The sequence below is a fragment of the Microcebus murinus genome, chromosome 29 (genome assembly GCF_040939455.1).
Source record: "Microcebus murinus isolate Inina chromosome 29, M.murinus_Inina_mat1.0, whole genome shotgun sequence".
Classification (NCBI taxonomy): domain Eukaryota; kingdom Metazoa; phylum Chordata; class Mammalia; order Primates; family Cheirogaleidae; genus Microcebus; species Microcebus murinus.
The window spans coordinates 12201153-12223988 of record NC_134132.1 but is presented as its reverse complement, the minus strand read 5'-3'; the positions used below and the strand labels follow the sequence as shown (position 1 = coordinate 12223988).

The 22836-nt window shown below is 34.6% G+C and overlaps 1 protein-coding gene and 1 pseudogene across 8 annotated transcripts in view; one reads left to right on the top strand and one right to left on the bottom strand.

Annotated features, from left to right (window-relative positions):
* The window catches only part of MAPK10 (mitogen-activated protein kinase 10), a 311726-nt gene that overhangs the window by 44150 nt on the left and 244740 nt on the right, over positions 1 to 22836 (bottom strand). For 7 of the 8 annotated variants that reach the window (XM_075998722.1, XM_012752063.3, XM_012752068.3 and 4 more), the window contains 5 exons: positions 15185 to 15314; positions 9963 to 10021; positions 8981 to 9119; positions 8081 to 8246; positions 5518 to 5589 (listed from right to left, as the gene is read on the bottom strand). In XM_075998722.1, the coding sequence (XP_075854837.1) occupies positions 5518 to 5589; positions 8081 to 8246; positions 8981 to 9119; positions 9963 to 10021; positions 15185 to 15314 (566 nt within the window). The remainder of the gene's footprint in view (positions 1 to 5517; positions 5590 to 8080; positions 8247 to 8980; positions 9120 to 9962; positions 10022 to 15184; positions 15315 to 22836) is intronic. The other variant, XM_075998720.1, reaches the window with a different exon arrangement.
* On the top strand, positions 13347 to 13769 carry LOC142865539 (U6 snRNA-associated Sm-like protein LSm8 pseudogene; annotated as a pseudogene).

Genomic DNA, 22836 nt, shown 5'->3' with positions numbered 1-22836 from the left:
TGCTGCCCAGGTAGAATTCTGGTAGTTTTTATGATTTTGATTCATCACATCCTCCCTCTCATCATCAGTATTCCCACAGGAAGAGAGCAAATTCATTTGCAATTGCAACACTCAGATACTGAGTCACTTTTTTTAAAGGAAAATGTTAAGTAAGTTTTGGTGTTACTAAAATATGGTTATTAATTTTCTGAGTGAGAACCTCTGAAAAATCTCATATCATATTTGTTAGAAATTAGCTAAGACTAAATTGTCTTTTTTCTACTTCTAGCCAAGAGATAGAAATGATATAATATAGGCTCTGGTAGTTAAATCTAAATAAACAAAGCATTATATTGCTATCTTCATACTCTTTCTAATGGCTTGATCTAATGGTATGATCCATGACTAAATAATTTTTGAACTACATGAACTTCTATCTAGCAACCTGGAAAATGTTTCCTATCTAGGAGATTATGTGGCTCTTTTAACACAATTTCTGAAACGACACTGTCTTTCTCTTTAACACACCTAATTATGCTTTTATTTAGCACAGGATTTAGAGAATGTGCTTTCATAGATATTCTTTCAATGAATACCTCAAAGTACAATAGCAAGAAGATTTAATATAGTTTTCTAAAATCAGAACATTTCTTTGAAATTTTTATTTTATGTTTCAAAAATAATAAATTTATTTTGAACTTTAGTTCAAAGATGGAATTATAAAAGACTACCTATAGGCATAAATAAACTAAGAATGTACATATTTTGCACATGTATATCTAAGTAGAAAAATAAGCAACAATTCACGGAACATAATGCTAAATATTCTAATGACAGGAAATCAGAGAAAAATTTTCTGAGTCTACCTATTAAATTTGCTTTTACTTCTTTAAATCTCAGAATCTTTAGTTCCCATTCTAATGAATCATATTCATATTTTCATAAAATAATAATGAGAAGAGTAGTAGGCAAACAAACAATGGTAAAAATATATTCTTTTAAACAAATTCAAAGAAATAATAATTTTATTTCTAAAATTGTGATTATCTGCAATTTGCTTACAGATGTGAAAAAATACCTACTGAATTTTTACATCCCAACTTTATTTAAAGCCATAAATTTTATATAATTTGAGATAACAGTGGATTGCCTCAATACTGAGGAACAAACTTTGACTATATAGTCAGGTATTAGTTGAAAAAGTTTATTAGGAAGTAAGCAAGGTTATTTCAAAGAGGTAAGAGGGATTAAGAAATATCTCTGTAATAGATGGATATAACAATCTGTACCCACCAATTTTTGTTGATTTTACTTTTATCCTTCCTAATTTTAATATTTAAGATTTAAAAAGATAAGACATTCAGTTGTTTTCTTTATTTCTTCAAATATATTTTTGGAAAACCACTCACACGTTCCTTAATGCCCTAGAGCTCCCTGGCAAGGTTATGCGTATATGTTTTCCATTCTAATTGAAATCTCTTGTTCTTCAGAGGGAAAGGCAAGAGGGGGTGTTTTAGCAGTCCAACTGCCAGCTTTAATTAGAGATATTATACTTGAGGTCTGGAATTTTCCAATGAGTATGGTGTGCCTATCTTTAACATCACCCATGTCCAGAGAACTCCGGCCAAGAACTCTAGATAAAAGAACATTACAGGGTTTGCTCAAAAAAGATCCTGCCATTTGAAGTAGAATGGAAAAAAACAAAGGTTGAAGAATTCAGGGCTAAGAAAAGAGCTTATGAAAAGTATACAGGTATTACAGGAGCCTTTGGTAATCAAGAAGGTGGTATGACCTGGTTGAGATTTCAGGTGGATAGAGGGTGTGAGTAACTGGAAAGTTCTTAGAAAAAAACTTCTAAGAAAGCACTGTAAAAACTGTTTTACTGTAAATTTTAATGGAAGGAATGAAATATGAGTGACAAGTAAAGTCATTGATTTATCTCTTCTTTGGACTACATAAAGAAAATAATGAACTTGGCATATTTACTACTCTCTAACTTGAAAGTCAGCATGGGTCTAAGAATTTTTAATAATACAACATACCATATTATGTGAACATATATGCTATGAAATATGTTTTAATCATAAAACTAGTGAAACTGAGTGTACAGTAATATATGTATAATTAAGACATTCTTTACATAATAAAAATAAGTATCTTAGAAATGGTCCTTTGGATATTAAAGTTATTAGCAAAGTAATGCATGGAAAAGCAAATATCTATTGCTTATTTTTAAAATTTTATTTATTTTGTCAACATTCTAATTTAGTAATCAAGAAGGTGACCTCTGATATCATCTGGATCATATCAATCACCAAATATCCCAAATAATGTTTCTCAGAATGCAAAGACAGTTTGAATGTAGGAAATTAGTTAAAACTTTAGTCATTGATGACAATTTCATAAGATTTCCTGATTTGTCAAGGCATTTTACTAATTTGCTTGGGATTCAGATTAAAAAGTTCTTTTGAATAGAGAGGAAAAATGTTGGTTATGATGATAAAATATTATCACATCATTTTTCAGCCTCAAAGTAATTTAATATAAATTACTATGAGTAATTCTAAGAGAAAGTCAAGAAAACCTGATTGTTTTTAATCTCTGCAGAATCATAATAGTCATGATGGTATCAATCAGCATATACTAAACCTTGATATCACTTTCAATAAATGTTAGAATCATTCCAATATGCTAAAATATTGGTAAAAATCTTCTCCCCATAAATAAACTCCATTGGCCCCCAGCCTTGCAACGGATCATCATGGTTTAGTGAAGTTAGCTCAATTGTCTGATCTCTCAATTTTTGGAAGGGAGTCTTACTCGTAAAAGGATAATAATTTCATTTAAAGATTAATAAAACAATTCCACTTAAAGTTCACAAAGCACATTTAGTCCATTGTTTAAATAGGGATTTCTGCCCTTTATTTTTCAAATGTAGTCATAACTCAAAACGTTAAATTTTAATTTTTATTATAGGTAAAATGACCTAACTTAAATCAAAATGGAAACATTTTTAAAGAGACAGCATTTCTTCTAAATCATTTCATTGGAAATTATGTACCCATATTTAAGTCAAATTTAACATAAGCAAGAAGTTTTTCACTGTAAATGTCTTTATGCAACTTCCCGTTTTACTTTTAGGTCCACGTGCTGGGTCATTATCACATACAGCGCCAGGCTATCAAAGGCTGATGTCCTATGTAATCACTACCTGATGGAAAGGAATGCAGAATCCTTATTATAATCTACATGTTTGTATTAGAGATTATTTAAATTTCTAGATACAAACATACAAGAGATATAAATTTTAAGTATTGATTTTACACAATTCTAGATGCAAATATTTTAAAGGGACCCCCCAAGAGAACAATTTTCAGAAGAATACAGAATTATCAATATGGTGCTATTATCTTTGTTTGTTTGTTGAAGGGTTACGTTAGGTTAAAAGTGTTTGGGTTTTTCCTACTTTTATTGGTTTTTAAATTTGATGCTGTCAAAATAGGCAAAAAGTAACCCTGATAAATGCTTGAAGAGCTAAATTAGATCTCAGAGAACCAGCTTGCTATGTGGAAATCAAGTGACATGTAACAAAAATGTCATATGGAAATGAAAGATCCTGTGATTTTTTATTTTCCAGTAATAAGTGCATTATAGAAATGTGGCTGTGCAACTTCACACTGAGTATTGATTGAGAGGTTTCTTTTATTGTCTAAAATGTATTATATCACAAATGCAAAAGCATAAAAAAATAATTTCTACTTTTGAATAAAATCAGTACATTTAAGTATTAATGTAGATAATAATATTGTTCAAATCAACTACATTAGGTATATAATTGATCTCCAAAGTATAAACAAGTAACGTAAAATAAATTTTCCTAAGTAGTCATATGAAATTTGGTGGTGAAAATGGAACTTCACACTATCGATACCAAAGGAACATGGAACTAATAGTGATTCAAGACTGTAAGACTGGTTGTAAATAAAAGGCTGCCATTTGGTTTTCTCATGTTCTAGACCAGCACTGTCCAAAAGGAAAATGATAGAAATAAATGCAAATCATATCTGTAATTTTAAGTTTAATATCCACATTAAAAAGAGTAGGAAATGGGTAGTTTTAATTTTAACAACATATGTACTTAACCCAATACATTCAAAATATTATCATTTTAACACATGATTATTAATGATATATTTTATGTTTTTTAAATATCTTAGAGATCTTGTATGCATATTACACATATAATACATTTCAACTCAAACTAGCTGTAACTTAAAGTGCTGAAATGCCACATGCAGCTAGTAGTATAGTATACCTTAGTGGGCAGTGCAGTTCTAGAATATGCCATTACTCTTATATTACTAGTAGAATTGAGAGAATATCTCATTAATATCCAGCAGAATGAATAAATGCCTAAATGCATGTTCATTCTAGTGTCAACTTCTTATTGAGTCAATTTTTTGTACTGTTGGCCTTTTTTCTACTTAAATAAAAACAATAATCTTTCCTACATAATAAAAGGCTTCCTTAATAGAGCTTTCTTATCAATCAAATAGACTGCTTAATAAAAGTTGTGGACCATATGTTCATCGCCAATTTCAAAAAAATTCATATGTAATAAATATTCTAAATTCAATCTTGAATTGTTATTGCTAAAGTTGTCAAATATTGTTGTAATTAGATCTGCACTAATGCTTGTTAGCAAGGTAGCTTTGTATTTATGAAAATATATTCTCGTATTAATATGTAAACATTGTTGTCTATATGTTACAAATCCAAATGTGTGCCTTTATTAGAGAGTGAACTTTTGGCCATATAAGAAATATACCAGCTCATTTATTAATTCTAAATCATGGATGGCTCTCCAAGAAACTGCTGATGGAATTTATGACAGGACTCAGTGGTAGAACTCAAATCAACACTGCTTTATAAAATTCTAAATTTGGTTGGGAAAACAAGCTTCTACATTTATGTCACATCTCCAAATCCAGTGAGACAACCCTAAACTCACCTGACCTCCGGCAATTTGAATAATTACAATTATTTGAGGAGGATATGCTACATGGCCTATTAAAGATTCGATATTGTGTCAAGTGTAATTTAAATCAGTGAAGCCACAGATAGAAGCTTAGGATGTCAACAAGGAGAGTGCCTCAATGTTGCAGAAACATAAAATAGTTTTAGAATGGAGACGGAAAACGACTTGCAAATAGTGCTAGTTATAAAAATAAATGTATTTTACCGATTTGGAGTCTAGTGGCCTCTGTTTTTAGGGAAAAGACAGCATTGCTATTTTGAGTTACAGGCAAGAAAATAGTTTAAGAAGAAAAAAGCCCATTGAAAATTTAATTAAAAGAAATCATTGTGGTAGATAATTTGCAGTACTGGTCAGATTATAGAAATCATCACTTTTTTTATTATAATGACACCACTTACCCAACTCTTTGCTTCTATCTTTACTCTCCTGGTAAAATCATTATGTGTTTAAAGGGAGAGAGAACAAAACAGGTAAAGCTGTAGCAAAAGGCACAAGGATACAGTCCCTTCCTGGAAAGAGGATTTTGTGGCGAACCATTTCTCCCATAATGCATCCCACAGACCATATATCCACTAGAACAGGAGAGAGAGGGTAGTGAAGAAAAGGGAGGAAAGTAAAGTTAACTAAGATAATTGACTTCTGAAGGAGGAAGAAAAAGAACAGTTTTATTAGAAGGTACAATTTTTCACCTCCCACCAAAAGTTGGCCAAAAAACAAATTAAAACCAGCACTACACTATTACATTAACAGTCAGTGTCTAGTATGAGAATTCAAATTAACATGTAAAAAATTGCTTTATGGGTGCCTTAGACTGCCTCAGTAGTGCCACAAAGTGGTGACATTGGGGACATGGAAAAGCAGTAGCTAAACCGAAATATCTTGTGGCAGGCGAATGAGGAGTTTTTGATGCCATTTGCTTGATGCAGAAAAAAAAACAATATTAACCCACAGGGCTGCCTGTTTCCATTTCTATTCTATTCATTTACACATAATAGGGCAACAAGAGACCACCTAATTTATTTGTTTGTTTGTTTATGGGTCCAAAATAAGGTGCATTGAACCGAATCCAAAAAACTAGGAAATAACTGAGACTAGAGTTTGCAGGCAGAAAAAGTAGAATCCCTGGTATTTGGGGTATTGGTATTTTCCTTCAGAAGTTATCTTTGTAAATAAACATCAGTTTTAGTTTCTATTCGAAATATTTCAAGAAAAAAAGATATATGATGAATTAGCACACGCATAAAGATGTCATCTGGAAGTAAAGTGAAAAAAAGTATTAAAGGTGTTAAAAATTGTTATAGACATATATTTATTTCCAAACTGTCATACTCGTTAGGCAAACATGCTTTACCTTCTACCAACCTTTACCCCCTTCTGACTTGCTTTTTATTAAGGACAATGGGAACTTTGGGACAGAAACATTAGGCTGAACTGCTCCGTGGGGAAGGAAGGCAGGGTTAGGTGCACAGGACAGCGGGGCATGCCTGACGCGGGAGCAAGCAGGTTTTTCTGCATGATAACCTCCCTCCTGCTGCCGGGAGGCCAGCACAAGGGCGCTAGGCATGCCTTCTCCGCAGACGTGGAGTGGAAAAGCCAAAACACTAAGACAGCAACTTGCAACTCCTTCTACTGGGGGAAGGAGGGGGGATTTTTAATACCAAAGCCAAAATAGGCAAATTCAGACGCCTCCCCTCCAGTCCCCTGTACATTCTTGATTCTTGACTTTTCTTTGTTTTCCCTTTGACTTTTTAAAAATAACTTGTGGAGAATATGTATAAATATCTTCTTTCCTGGATAAATCAGATGTGGGAGGAAGGCTTGGGAGGAGGACTTGATACATCTCTTCTGAGTCAAAAGGTACCAGAACTTTGACCCTGCCCACCAAGGTGAACCTAACCTTAAGAGCTGAATTTTTCCCTTCCTCTGTTCAAATGAACAAAAGTATCGTCTGTCTTCTAATCTGGAAGTACACAAAGAAGTTTTTGTAAACTTCAGTGGCCAGGGAAGTTTCATAAAATACCCTCCCGGTAGCATCTGTACATAAAAATATTCTGATTATTTTTATAGAATTTATAAAAATATCCTAAAAAAACAGTAAAAATATCCTGCTAGGAACTAAATAGAATAGAATATAAAAATAAGTATGAAAGCTACTTTGAGTATCTATATATATAATCCTAATTTAAAACCATTTTAATTCCTAAGTATATTGGATATGTTTTTTAATGTAGCTTATTACTTACAAGAAATAGTCTCATCAAAATAACATATTGCAATGTTTTCTAACAGGTGTTTAATAAATCCTTCATTTTAATCAATAAAATCCAATTGTAATACATTTTGAAGATTCTTTCTATACCCTTTCTTTTAAAGTGTTCACAGATATTAGATTTTCCTTATAAAAGCAGTAGTATCAAATTTAATATTTTCTGCTCTTATGGTTTTTGGAATTGGTAAAGATTTACGTGGCAATTGCTACTCTAAAGATTACTTACAGAGCAGCTTAAAGTATTAAAGAAATTCTTATTCAACTCAAATAATTTAGATTATTTCAAATTGACTATTTATTTAGTGTTTATGAAGGTTCTCACTCCAAGGATTTGTGGCATCTTTTTACTTCTCTTTCCCTAGGACTAGAGTCATCAATCTAAGATATGACATAAAGCCCAAGGGTTAAATGCAATAGATAGATTTCTTCCTGTTTTCACATGCACTCTGAGCTGAGCTGCGACCCAAATAGCAATTTTTCTCCATATCTGCAGCAAGTGTGCTAATCAGTATCCACTTGACTGTTTAATCAGACTCCATTTATGATTCTTTTTTAGCTTTTAGCATTTTAGTGCTCTTCTAGCAAAGCTTACTTCTGAGAAACACTCTTCACATTTTTAATGAGTGATTCTTACCAGTAGTATTTAAAAAACTCTGAATATGAAAGCTGGCAGCCCTATTTAAAAAAAACAACAAAACATGATATGCATTAAAGAGAACATGCCTCTTGGCTATCTAAAACGTGTACCCACGTTATACACGGTACGTGATGCTGCCGCGCAGAAGCGTCCCTACCGTTCTCCTTGTAGCCCATTCCCAAGATGACTTCAGGGGCTCTGTAATAACGTGTCACCACATACGGAGTCATCATGAAGCTCGTGCCTGCTGTCCTGGCCAGTCCAAAGTCCAGGATTTTCAATGTGCAATCAGACTTCACTACAATGTTACTTGGTTTTAGATCCTGCCAGTAGGAACAGGGAAGAAATTAAAAGCCAGTGTCAAATGGAACACGTGATTTCCACCAACTCAGTTAAGAAAACGGCCTTGCAATAGCAGTGATGGGGTCCCCCTTGCCTGCAAATTCCTATATAAGGCAACTGATTACTGCTTCAAAGAAGGGAACAATTAGTTTTTGGATTTCTTTAAACATTCCCAGAAAGTTGTTTAAACCCAGAAGAGAACTGTATTACCATTTTTACAATTTAGGCTCATTTTGGGGAAAGAAAACAATAGAAAAACATTTAAAATATATAAAACCATATATAAAAATAGAAAACATATATCATTTATTGTCATCTGTTAGGTTTCTCTTTAGAGAAATGTAAATCTTTCACTTATATTTCATTTTCTAGGTCTGACAGAAGAACAGATTAAGGCAGCTGTCTATGGAAATGGAAATGAATTGTCTCATTCCAACACGGTGCATAACCTCTGCCTATCAAGGAGGCACAAAGCATGAGGCTTCTCAGAAGCTACCTCTCAATGAGCTGAAACATAACATTGAACAAGATCAACTACAGCATAGATAGAATTTCCTTTTATACACTAGTGAACTATATGCTAATCCTATCATCAAAGAAATAGGGAAGTGTTATTATATTTGATCAAGACCCAAGCATAAAGAAAATACTCTACAGTTGCTCTTTCTCTTCTCTGAAAGCATCTTAATTATAATTCTAGCGCAGGTGTTCTTACCCTGTGTATAATTCCAGCAGAGTGGAGGTGCTTAATGCCACACAACATTTGGTATAGCAGGTAAGACATTCGCTCATGGTCTAATTCCATCTGAATCACCTGACATAAGTTGGCATCCATCAGTTCCATTACTAAGTAACTAGAAGGTAAATCCACAATGTTAGTTCCGGGTCACGAGATCTATGAAGTCCTTCAATTTAATCATAATCCTCTCCTAACTTTGTAAGTCTTCTCAACTTCCCAGCTCTGCCTTTGACTGAAGCAAGAATATGAAAAATTTACAAGTATTGCATGTGTGTCAGCTACAGTGCTATACCACCAGGTTGCTAATAGAAGCAGCACTTATTAGTGTGTGGTTCGTGCTCATATATTTTTTACCTTCATCTTGCTCTCACTCTTCCCTGTGTACCCTCAACACCTGAGTATTGTGATTACAAGCAGGAAAAAAATTCAGAACCATTTCTCCCATTAAATTCAACATATCTGTGCTAAAGAAGATAATGTGGAAGGGAATCACTTCTTCTCCTCTGCTTATCATTACTATACTTCTAGGTAGACTGTTTTTGTGCAGAATCAAAGGAACCACAAAAATAGAAATAAAGAGTAAAGATAATGTGATCATGTCCCTTTTATTGCTATTTCTCAAAATGAATTGACTCATTCTAGAAAGCTCATGGAATCAATTAATGGTAATAAATAAATAAGCTTTCCCTGATTGAACCAAGAGCATGGAATAATGATGTACACAGAACCATAGGCCAGAATGAGGCAGACATGTCTTTCTATTAATAGGAAGTAACAGCATAAGCAGAATCTGCTCCATTTATGACAGGGTCCCTGTCATTGGATCCCAACTCTTACCTACTCTACTCTTACCTACCTCTACAAGGGATTTTATCTATTTGTGTGTGTGTGCATGTCATTTTCCCTTGAGCTATATGAGTGCTGTGCTCTTCCTTCCTTCATAAGTTTTGTTACTTACACATCTTGGAACTCCTCCAGCGTTTTCTGGGGTGTGAAGACATTTAATAAACTAATAATCTGGAAGAGAGAGAGAGTGGAAAGGACAGTGGAAATAGAGAAAGAAAAAGAGAGAGAATGAATTATTTTAAATGTATATTTAAACATGTATTTATTCCAATTCAAAGTCGCTCACTAGTGCTATGGTAGAAACAGAAAAGTTGGAAAAAAATTATACTACTGTCTCACGGAACATAGAAAAGTATACTTAGAAACGACATATGATATATCTTCTGGTTAATAATGTAGTTAAAAAGCTCAAATTCTTGGTCAGAAGAGTCAGAGAAGATATATAATTACTATACTGCTTTAGGGTGTGATTCTTTGTGGTAGAATAAAAGGCTATAGGAGATCAGAGAAGCAGCAACGAAACACACAACAAGACCTGGCAAGGTGACATTTCCCCTCCAAGAGAACAAAATGGTATTCTGCTTCAAGATTTTTTGTGTTATCACTTCAGTTTTTTTTTTTTTTTTACTTCTATCTCACAGTCAAATATTACTTAAACTAATGCCCCAATTATATGTATGGGGACAGGTGTGTCCTGGAGGATATATCAATGATGAATTTAGTGGAAAAGTTGTAAAAAAAAAAAGTTTTTTAAATTCATTTTGCAACTTTTTGTTTCCCTGCTTTAATTATTGTATATATTAAGTAGTAAAGAAATTTACCTTCTAGCATAAGTAGATTCTGTAAAAACCCTTTACCACACTTCCAAATAGACTGCACACATAAGTAACTCAAAATATTCTTCCAGCTAAATATTCTATAGTAATGTGCCAGTAGGAAATGAAAATAAAAATATATAGATAACAATCTTCCACTCAGAAGATAGTTGCAAACCATTTTACAAAAACTGGATAAGTACAAGTTTAAGATTTAAACAGCTTCAAAGCATCAATGAATTCCAGTAAACTTCTTAAATGATATAAAAATATATGGAGTAATAAAAATAAAACAAAATTATTTTAAACACCTGAGAAATGCAGTCAATTTTATGGAATGCTTTATGCCTCAAGTAGTTTTCACTTGTTGAGAAATGATTGAGGGAAAAAAAATCACAATATTGTCTAGTATGCATATATATGGCAATGTCTGTAACCTAAAAATAAAAAAAAAAACACGATCACCTTTTCTAAAGCAACTTTGCATTGTGGAATATTCATATAGAAATAAAATTATTTCAAAATTATCTTTGAAATTTGTGATTAAAGTGCCTTGTTATTCTGTATATTTAGTTGTAATGAGTATTGAAAAATGGCTATGAAGTACATCTTTCTTTGGAATATCTACAGTGGGGTTTGTTTCTCTGCCAACCTCCTAAAATAGCTCATTTCATTTAAATATTTGTTCAAACAAAAATACTGGAGATTGTGCATAGGGCACACACACATACAAACATTCATGCAAACACTCTTTAAAGATGGAAAAATGCACATCGCCTGGTGAATAAATAATCTAGGTAATCTAAATCATCTAGAAAATAGCATTAGGATTTTAAATAAATCAAAATTTATTATTTTAAAAGATAATTTCTCAAGATCTAGTACCTATTGTATGTGCTTATTTTCCCTCTTCCTAGACCCTTGTTTTACCTTCTCTGATTTCCCGTTGAGAATTTCTCTTCGTTCTTTCTTTGCTCCCTTACAAATTCTAATTCCTACTAATAACCAAATTAAAATTTGTCTGTAGAAGGAGATCATCATTGGTAATTCCATTTTAGTTCAACAGTTTCCAGGCAGGACTCTGACTCAGTTCTTTCATTCCAGCATCTTGAGATGCACGAATGTGAACCAGTTTGTCATGGCCCCACAATCACATTAGTTGCTAGAACTGAGTATTCATTTTCTAAATAGATTTTCTTCACTATTATTAAAGATTTAATTGGATTACATTACTTTTTTCCTGTACTTTCCACAGCATTAACAGAGTTCTATATTCTGACTGACTTTTACTTGGTATTGCAAGTACTAATGTAGAATTTACATTTGGTTATAAGTGAACTTCCTCTTTTTTAACAAGTTCCAGAACTGTATTTCTGTGGACTTATATGCATAAATGCATACATACGTACACTCATAAAAGGAAAGTAGCAGGTGGGATGCTATTTACAAATTACCACTGCAATTTGGAGCTCCTTTTTAGGTATCATAAACATGAGTCCCCAATATTTTAGTTAAGAACGGGGAATATGATTTCCTCAAATTGGCAAGTAAGTGGGCATTTCTCCACAATGTATTGCATTACAGGGTCTGGAATGAGGATTCGGGAAATATATATATATATTTATAAACAAATATAAATATATATTTATAAACACATCTAAATATATATTATATATATTCCATCCAGTTACTTCATTACTTGTATCCACCCATTTCCCATGGCCCGTGTTATGTTTCATCTTCTTTGCTACCACAAAAATATACTGTATTGGTCATTTGGCTAATCTTGCTCCTGCCTTTATTTAACATACTGAAAGAACAATTTACTTTAGTATATGACTCTTCTTAGGATCCATCCTTTCTGTCATTCCTATATTTCTTTCTAGAAGTCTCATGTTCACGTTCTTTGCATGGTCATGTTAGAGATGGGTACACACTTGATGAAATTCCCTTTTCTCAGTGAGGACTTTGCTGCTCCACCTATTTAAAAGGGTAACCCTGTTCCAGTCCACACTGAGCAGCACTGTTTATCTTCCTTCTTTGCTTTGTTTACTTACTAGTACTGGCCACCGTCTGACATTCTACACAGCTGCCCATGTACTCCGTGGGTGGCCTTTCCCTCACTGGCAGAGCATAAACTCCATGTGAGCTGGGACTTGTCTCTGTTTTCGTCACTGCTGTATCCACAGCATCTAGAGCATCTAGATCTGTGCCTGGAACACTTCATTTGTTCAACAAATACATGTCAAATGACAGAATTAGAATGCCATTCGAGTAGAATAACAGGGAAAAGAGAAACACTGTCATTGGCCCTGAATCCACATACTCGTATTTCCAATATCTTTCAACTAAACACTAATACATTTGCCTTTTGCCAGTGCCACTGACAGAGGCTAGCCTTAGGACAAAATACCTGGTTTATAAAACTGCACTGATAATTCCATGTATTCCGTGTGATTTTCACACTTAACAAGAACTTAGTAGAGAGTGATGATAGCTATTATATTTTATAATCATTTGATTTATATTAAAATTATTTTTATTTATTAAGATAAAATTTAATTTATAACTTGTATTATTATATATTTATATGTAACAAAATATATTTAATATGTTTGCTATGATTTACGTATTAATAATGGTCATTATTAAAATAATGAATTCTCTCCATTTATCCTTACTAAGAAGAACTGGGGTATAGAAAGAATTCTAGGAATTGCCAGGCAGAGCAGCATGACGTCCGCCCTGGAGAACTACATCAACCAAACTGCTGCTGTCATCACTTCTGATGGGGAATGATTGGGTTTTGACCAGACCATTGATTTGATTTTGGATGAAAGCCATGAACGGGGGTATTCAGCTCTTCACAGGTAGTAGAGCAAGCGGTACTGGGACTACACATTTAAGTGGTGACAATGTTGCAGTTCATTGGAGAAACTGATGAAGAGACAGATTCTGGCATTTGGGGAATACTCAAGCAGAACCTCTAAACTCTGTAGCACACTGAAGAAAAACTACATACTTGGACATCTGTAAACCTTTGAAACTTTGAAACAGAAACTGATTAGTCTGAGGGTGACGTGTGGAATTTTTATGAATGTGTAATTGTGGATTTTTACTTCATAATGATTCATTGGAATTTATAAATTAAAATATTTCTATGTTTTATTGAAATAAACTTTTTTATTACCTAACTCATAAATTTGGCAGCTTGGTTTTATTTTTCTATTAAATAGAGTGAAAATATCATAATCATTTTGAAAACTTAGAAGAAAATCAGTACTCTCTGATATTTTAATATTTATGAAAAACTAGTGGAAAAGAGAAATTTATGTGCTATACAAATCAAGCACACAAATAACATCAATAGTACAGATATATATGTTTCTTTCCCTGGTTTTGAGAAAGTCACAGGAAGGTGAAGCCCATTTTCTGCAGTTATCTGAATCATCAGCGTTTATCCCACGGCTCTGCTGGTGGTTGGCCAGTGCTTTTGAAAGTAGCTCCCTAGTTACCTAGAGGCATGGGTAGAGTCAAAATGTGTTTGGTTGAGAAAAGGAAAAATGCTGAGAAAGTTTTAATAGATGGGGCCAAAAATTGAAACTTGAATATTAAGGATGACCGGGAAAGGTAGGATTGCTGGGGAGGATATTGTTAAAATATTTGGATGCCCATCAGGTTAGATATGAAAGAAATATGAATACATTAATATAGAATTTTAGAGACAATATAATCTGCAAAAATTGATTCCATATAGTCTTAAACGCCATTGCAGCTTTCAATTTTGAAGAATTGGGGAATGTCTAATATTAAGGGAGTTTTTATTGTTTTTAAGTGTTGAATAAATAAATTAAGTTTATTTTGAAAAAAATAAAAAAGAATTCTAGAGGCCTTTGCCTATGACTGAAAGAGCCTAGACTCTGAAGTGGAGAAAGTCCTATAATGGTCTACCCAGCTGAGTTCCAAGTAGAAAAAACTCTTGATGATCCTGTTCTGAAGTGCTTTGCGAGCATGTAATTGCATCTTTGCCCAGCCCTATAAACAACAAGATGCCAATACACAACGTGTACACAGAGCAGTGGGAGGCCAGCACCAGACTATAGCTAAAACAAAAAGGAGATAACATGATGAATAAAGACCTTCATCTGTTAGTAATTAAATTTAAATTATAAAGAAATGTAGCATATTGTTCGGGAGGGGGGTTGGTTTGTTTTTTGGTTTTGTTTGTTTTGTTTCTTTTTTTAAAAAAAAACAAGCTCTCTGATTAATTTGGTTTCCTAACAGGGAAATATCTATAAAGTTCATCCCTTCCACATCATATGCCTCATCCCTTCCACATTAAGCAGAAAGCTACCATGAGGACAACGAAATCAAATTTAGCATATAGGCAGGATAAACAATCTTAAGAGGCAGAAATTGCAAAGCAAAGAAAGCCTTTCCTACTCAATTGGGACACATATTTTCTTTCTCCAATCTCACAACCTCCCACTGCCAAGGTTTAAAAAATAGCAAAACTCACGTTTTTATGGTTCACGCACTTCATGAGGACCAGCTCCCGGTATGCTCTCTTGGCGTGTGTTTGGTTCTGAAAGGGTCTGCTGAGCTTCTTAATGGCCACATTTCTATCAAGGACAGCATCATACGCAGCACTGCAGAGATCCAAGAGCAGCCCAGAATTAAGAACAAAGGATTCCTGAGAACTGCTGCCTACCTAACTAAGGATATGGGTAAAGAAAATACTATTTTGGAATCCTACTTGTATTCTGTCTCCTCAGGTCACATGCCAATCAGACCGTAAGTAAAGATATGAATGACTTGCAAAAAAAAAAATTCCACTTACTAGGAGAAGAAAGAGGAGAAGGGGTAGAAGGAGGAAGAGGAAGAACAGGAGATCTCGCCAAAAATATGGCATATAATTGCATCAGCGAGTGGGAGCAAAACAGAAGAAAGAAAAGAGCTCAAATTTCCCACTGGCCATGTGACTGTGGCAAGTCATTTAATCCCTTTGGGTCTGAGTTTCAAATCTATTAATATATGATATTTAGGTTTTCTCTAGCTACAAAATTCCATTGTTTTTTGGTTATTTTAAATGGACATTTGTTCTTTTCCCATTCACAAGAACCAGTTTTTAAGATGTGATGCTAATTGCTATGAAAGCACAGGTGGTTGATGATCAAAGTGCACTCATTAACAATAACAAAGCTCAAAATACAAAATGCAATCAGAGGGAATTTCAGAAACATAAATAACCCCATTTAAATACAAAGACAAAAATAAATGCTTCTAACATTTGAAGCTTTCCAAATTGTTTGAGAATGATAATTTACCATGCTTTGAAAAAAACAATCTAAACATATGGTACTAATTCTCTTGTACTCAGAATACATGGGTCTGGAGGTCACAGGAGAAAGTGAGAGAAGCGCCTCTTGCCATTACACCTAATGATGCACTCACAAAATGTTTGTTCCCCATCTCTGTGATTTTGAGTTTCCAAATCCAGCTTCTATAGTTTGAGCAGCGTTGTTTGTGCAACACGTAGTCGAGTGTTGTCCTGCAACACTCGACTACGTCTCTATTGACCAGTCTCTGCTGCTTAATCACAAGCATCCTCATCATTCCATACAGTTGGTTGCGGTAGACATCTGCTGTAATCGACTGACCAGGTCTCATGAAGCTGTAGTGGATAATACCAGTGCAGGACCATCAAACAGACCCCATTTGCTTTTTTTGATGAATATTCAGTTTTGGACTGTGTTTCAGTACTTCGTCTTTATCTAATCATTGTGACAAACGCTTATGATTGTCAAAAAGAATCCATTTTTCATCACACATAACAATACGGTGTAGAGATGATTCACCTTTATGTCATGACAGCAAAGAGAGGCAAGCTTCAAGATGGTTTCTCCTCTGGCACTCATTTAATTCATGCAGTACCCATCTATCCAGATTCTTTACCTTGCCCATTTGCTTCAAATGGTCCAATATTGTTGGGATAGTAACATCAAACCTTGCTGCTAATTCACACGTAGGTTGAGATGAGTTTGCTTCTATTACAGCTTTCAGCTCATCATTATCCACCTTGGTCTCAGGTCACCCACGTGGCTCATTTTCAAGATTAAAATCACCAGAACAGAACTTCTCAAAACATCAATGTACTGTGTGTTCATTAGCCACATCCTTCCCAAACACTTCGCTGATATTTCGAGCTGTCTGCACTGCATTGGTTCCACAATGGAACTCATATTTGAAAATAACATGAATTTTTTATTTATCCATGGTTTCACAAAAATTGCTCTACAAAATTTGACAGATAATCACAAGCCAAACTGTGCTCTTAATAAAAATAAAACATGTACCTTCACAATAAAAATAAAACATGAAGTATTCAAAGCAAAAGTCAGCGATATTAGCTGTCTTAGTACTTAAGGAAGTCGGACATTTCATACTTAATAGCCTAATAACTCCCAAGAAGGTCCAGATACCCAGGTAGCCCAACAGATGAGTACATCCATATTATGATTGTCAGAGACTGTAGCCAGTTAGCAATCAGATCAGGGTCTCCTTGGGCTGAATCTGTCCTCCACAGGCAACATTCTACTAATCAGGCTCTCTTTCAGAACATATATATAGGAATATTGCTCACATTTGGTCAGCCTAACTGTAACATTTCTCATGATTTAATAAATCAGCATCTGATTTTATATGTGTGATGTTAATAATGCTTGTCCATGTGAGTTTGAGTCCCTGAGATACTGACCAGATCATGCAAGGTAATGGGACATCCCCCTAACTCCCGTGGAATAACTGAAAAAATGTCACCCTCTGGGGGGTCTTGGTAGGCAAATGACTAGTCAGTTTCTCCTAGAAATGTTGTGAAATTTTCCCTCCCTCTAGTACCTCCTCTCTAAAGCAATTTTAGGTATGAATCTCAGCTCTGCTGCTTACTAGATATGTAGCTATGGGCAAGTTATTTACACTTTCTGGCATCTGTTTCCTCATATTTAAAAGGGAAATAATAACAACCTGACAAGATTGCTATAAGGAGTAAAAGAGTTAATAATGTATCTATAGTGCCTCACCTAGAGTGAGCACTCACTACATGATGGCTATTGCTATTTTTAAATTCAATGTTCTTTCCAGATTCATTATGTAATGTAGGGCAGAATAAATTCTTACAGCATATGCAACAATTGGACATCTATGTACTAATCAATAGATTTTAGTCTTTCTACTAATTATAAATCCCTTCAACTGTACCACCATCTTGACCACATTTTTCAAGTTTGTCTCAAGATATCATAGAAGATCATGAAAAAAGACAAAAGCTTTGTTAAAAAATCTAGATACAGTTATAGCCATACAGTTCTCTGACTTCCCACTTTAATAAGCCATCTGATATGATTTGTTTTTAATGAACCCCCTATTCCCAGTGATCACTGCATATCATCTTAATGGCTCACAGGGTATTTTTTCTAACCAATACAAGGAATAATGGGAAGTTCAAAGGTGTCTCTTATGACCCCTTTCTTCCCTGTAAGGAAAATAAGAACGCTTGCCTGTCTGCAATTGTGTGGAATACTGTGGTTTGGCTCACTGAACTTCCATTTAACTACATTATGTCATTCCATCCCATATTAGAGAGACTTCAGAATTAAGAGTACAACTCCCAGAGCTTTTACAGCTTAGCACTCTGGATTCCAATAAGGGCCTGCGGGTGTACCTATGAGAGATTTGCAAGGCAGAAGTCAGGATGGTCGTCATCTTCTGGCATTTCTTGTTTGAAAAGCAAGGTCTCATGGAGACACAAGGTTTTCTCCTGAAGCAATGATTCATGTCATTCTCCAGATTCCTGGGTGAGAAGAGAAGTGCCAGCAGGGGCAGCAGTGGATGCCAGGTTCCAGTCCCCAGTTGGCAGCATGATGGTCTAGCAATGGCAGAAGCAACAAACGCACAGTTCCAGGGCGATGATTCCCTAATCACAGCGTTGAATGTATGTTCTGGAAATCTGGTGGCTTAAGGATACTTTCTGGAGTGGGAGCTCCCAGGTGATTCAGCTCTCTAGAGTCTGGGAGTCATTCCAGAAGAATCTGACTAGAGCCCACTCCTCCAGCCCTTCCAGTGATTCTGCAGGCACCCATTTACCGTATGAAATCTCTGCCTGTTTAAAATGCTTCTGTCTCCTGCCATGGACCCTGGCTGACACTACAATCTTTCCAATTTTCTGTAATCCCTCTGTGATTACTGGCAGCAATTTAGCAAATACATCTGCAAATTGGCATCACTGATGCTGTACAGTCACAAATTATGTCTGAAACTTTTCCATTACTCTTGAATCATCTTTTTTTCCCCTAAATGTCTTGGGGGAAAAATATCTTACTTTTTTCCCAGCAATTTTTCTTTCTTTTATCTTTATGCAGATAAAAACAGGGATACATCTTTATGAAGATTTGCCAGCAACTTTCTAGCCATTTTATTTAAGACTTTCTAGCAACTTCTTGACATATAGTACTAACACACCTCCACTTCTACCAGCTCTGTTCCAAAAAGAATGATAGAGCCTTCTGTTGTTATGTTCCTATTATTTTTGATGATGCTACAAGCTATGTTTACCTCCTGTATGTATTTATACACACACATACCCAGGCAAATCCCTAGAGGCAAGTCTTGTTCTCAACATATTTATTAGCTATTTTTTTCTTTCTATAATCACAGACAACCTCTTACACAAATGTTCTTTTTCCTAAATCATGATCATTTACTTGGTATTTTTTCTTATTCCCCTTCCGCTTCACATTTAAAATGTTCTTGATCATATTAATATGTTTGTGGGGAAAAAATCCCTAGGCATTAGGGGAATAACTTTATCTCTTAAGCAACCACAAAAATATCATTGGAGCATCTTAAACATCTTAAGCCAGAGACCTGCAAGCCACATTCTGTCTTGGGATATATCTTGTACCCTTCATTGCTCTGTTTCCATAATCCCCCAATCTCACTTGACCTTTCCAAAGGCTGGGACAGAAAACTGAGAGAACCATGTTGTTGAACCTGCCAGATTCGCTTCTTCCCTGAGGCAGGAATAAAGGGTTTATTGCCCCAGATCCTGGGACTACTGCTGGCAGACAGCCCCTTAGCCGTTAGTCCTCTTTGAGGACGATCTCAGCTGAAAAGAGCTGCCTAACCCACAGTTACACCCTCTTCATAGGCAGCCTCATTCAGTGACTGATGAACGTGGGATTACAGAAGCCTGGCCAGTTCATGCCAACTCAGAACAGATGGCAAGGCTCATTCCATCTCCAGAACTCTCAATGAGCTCGGCAGAGCCTTCCATTGCGACTGCATTGCAGCTGAATTTCTGCCTCTATGTTCTTCCCGCTTTTTCCATAGGCATTGACCCCTTAAGCACTCTCTAATAAATCTCCTGCATGAAATTACCATCTCAAAGTGTACTTACTGGGGAATACTATGTTTGACAAGCAGTAACTCATGCCCAAATACAGCAACACGCTGGGGAGTTCACCTGGATGCTTCTCTAAGCAAAAGGCCGGATCCAATCGTGCATAAAGGTGGCTTGATTCCAAGCTTAACATCAAGAGAAGCCATTTCATTTATGCATCCAACTAACTTAGATGACTAAGCATAGTTATAGAGTTTTCAATCAAAACCACTTTGAACCTGACAGGCAACATAGTTGAAGCAGAGGCAACAAGTAGGGATCAAAGCCAAGTGCTCAAAGACGGTAGCAAAGGCAGCAGCTCTTCCAAACGCTAGAACATGAACTAGTACTTTATTATAGCCTTTCAGCAAACTAGACCTGCAAAATCCAGAGCTGGTAGGCTGCCATTTGATAGGATAAGTTGAAACTTGGAAAATTATAATTTGGCTTGATTTGAAGTATATGAGGGGCATAGAGACTGGTCAATCCTGCTATAAAACGTAGAGGGACATTCTTGCTACACTGATTTATTCTGTGGCATAAATCTATAATTATACATTTTTTGTGTGTTTATTATTCAAAATATTAAGGGGGTACAAATGTTTTTGTTACATGGATACCTTCTATAATATTTAATTCAGGACTGTAAGTGTGCCCATCACCCAAATAGCATTCATTGTACCTGGTAGGTAGGTTTTTACCCTTCCCCTCCTCTTCCTCCTGCCTTCTTGATTTCCAATGACATTTACGTCTCTTTGTGCCCATGTGTGCCCATCAATTAGTTCCCAATTATTAGAGTGTACATATGGTGTTTGTTTTTCCATTCCTGAGACACTTCACTTGGTTCAAAATGTTGACACTCAAGATAGACTACTTATTTTTCCAATGATAAAACAAATACAAAACTTTTGCAGAGTAAAATCATACTAGAACCAATGTTCTTACCACACTAACAAATCTATGGAGTAGAAATGGACTTTGACTTGGTTGTGGTACAAATATAACTCATGTGGTGTCCAAATAAATTGCAATATTCTACAAATCAAAATAGAGGTGCAGATGCCAAGATTTACAAATATATACACGATTAGAATAAATTTATTATTTATCTTCTCATGAAATTTGGATTCCAGGAAGGCCTGCCACGTTTACCTCATGGCTCTGAGTACTCCTGGCACAGTGTATATGCAACCTCCCCGTCTGGCTTCCCCCTGAGGCATAAAGACTTCAGTTTGAAAATTGGAAGATTAACAAATAGACTGTTTCCTTTTCACTAAAATTGTATTAGCATATTCTATATAACCATAATGTGACTATATTTTCTTCCACCAATAAATGTTTTCCAAATATCTAATAATTTACCCCATTCATTTTAACAGAGATCAACTAAATTCATCCTCATGTTGATAGCTATCAATGTAAAGCTTAGGTAAACCTAAATTGTAAAGACAATATAACTGTTGACTCTAGATCAAAAAAGAACTATAAGGAGGCAATTTGGATTTTATTGTAGTGTTACTCAAATAACCTTGGAAACTGGAATTTGTTTTTAAAGTTCTTAATATTTTGCAACTTAACTCTCACTAAAACCACATGAAATAAATATTATTATAATCTTGTTCTCATTCTTTTTATTATCCTTGCAACTTTCCTGTATTTGAAATTACTTAGAAATAAAAGGTAAATATTTTTATTATGTATACATAGGTACATAACACATATTGAAAAAATTAAAATATAACATATCATTGCATTGTGACAGTGTGAGATTTTTAATTTCTCTTTGGTTTTTCTAGGACTTAGGATTTTCTATAATTTTTGTTCTCTTTATTATCTATCAAAGCAAAAACTATAAATATTTGCAAGCCATTCCACTAAGATAGCAGCGTCATTCTCATTAGTGAATGCTAATTATTATAAACAAGAAAATTCCTACATGCCTTTCTGATTCTAATTTTACAGTTAATTCATTCTTTTATTCAGTTATACATTTGGTCAACAAAGAGTTAAGTAATATTTATTTAGATAATTGAGAGAGTTGGTAACATAAAAATCATTTCACGTTAATAACTAGCACTTGCACTTATTTTCTGGAAAGACATTAACATTAACTTGCTGTATTTTTACAGAAATTTGATAAGCTAGTAGAGGTAAGGAAACTGAGACACAGAATTGGTTAAGTAATGTGCTCATGAATCAATTAGTGTATAGGCAGAGTTTTTTCCTGTTGCAGCTTTATACAAGCTTTCTTTGTGTTTGTAAAAGAAAAAAATTAAGCGTCCAGGAAATACCAAAAACCAAAAGCGTAGAAAAATCACAAAATTGTTTTGACAAGACCAATGTCTGAGAAACGTGGTAAAAACAGATAAATGGCAAGTAAATTCTGCAATTGTTAGTTGGTTTTGTTTATTTTAAATAAATGTAAAGATCATTCAGCCAAGATTTGGTCTATATAATATTCTCCTCACATAACCTACTTCCTTAAGTATTTTAACCCATTAAAAATTGGCACTTTGAGACTACACATTGGAATTTCTTTGCACAATTATCTAAAAGTACCACACCAATCAAATACGAGTATTGATTTTACTCCTAAATGCAAATCCTCCTCTTGCACTCTCCACCTTTCTTCCTGTTGGTTGGTGTCATTAACAACCAGTGTACTGACCCTAAATGGATTTCCTGAGCAGCTGGTTTTAAGATTCCTCCCCACGGCATCCTGCTTTTGTGGTTTT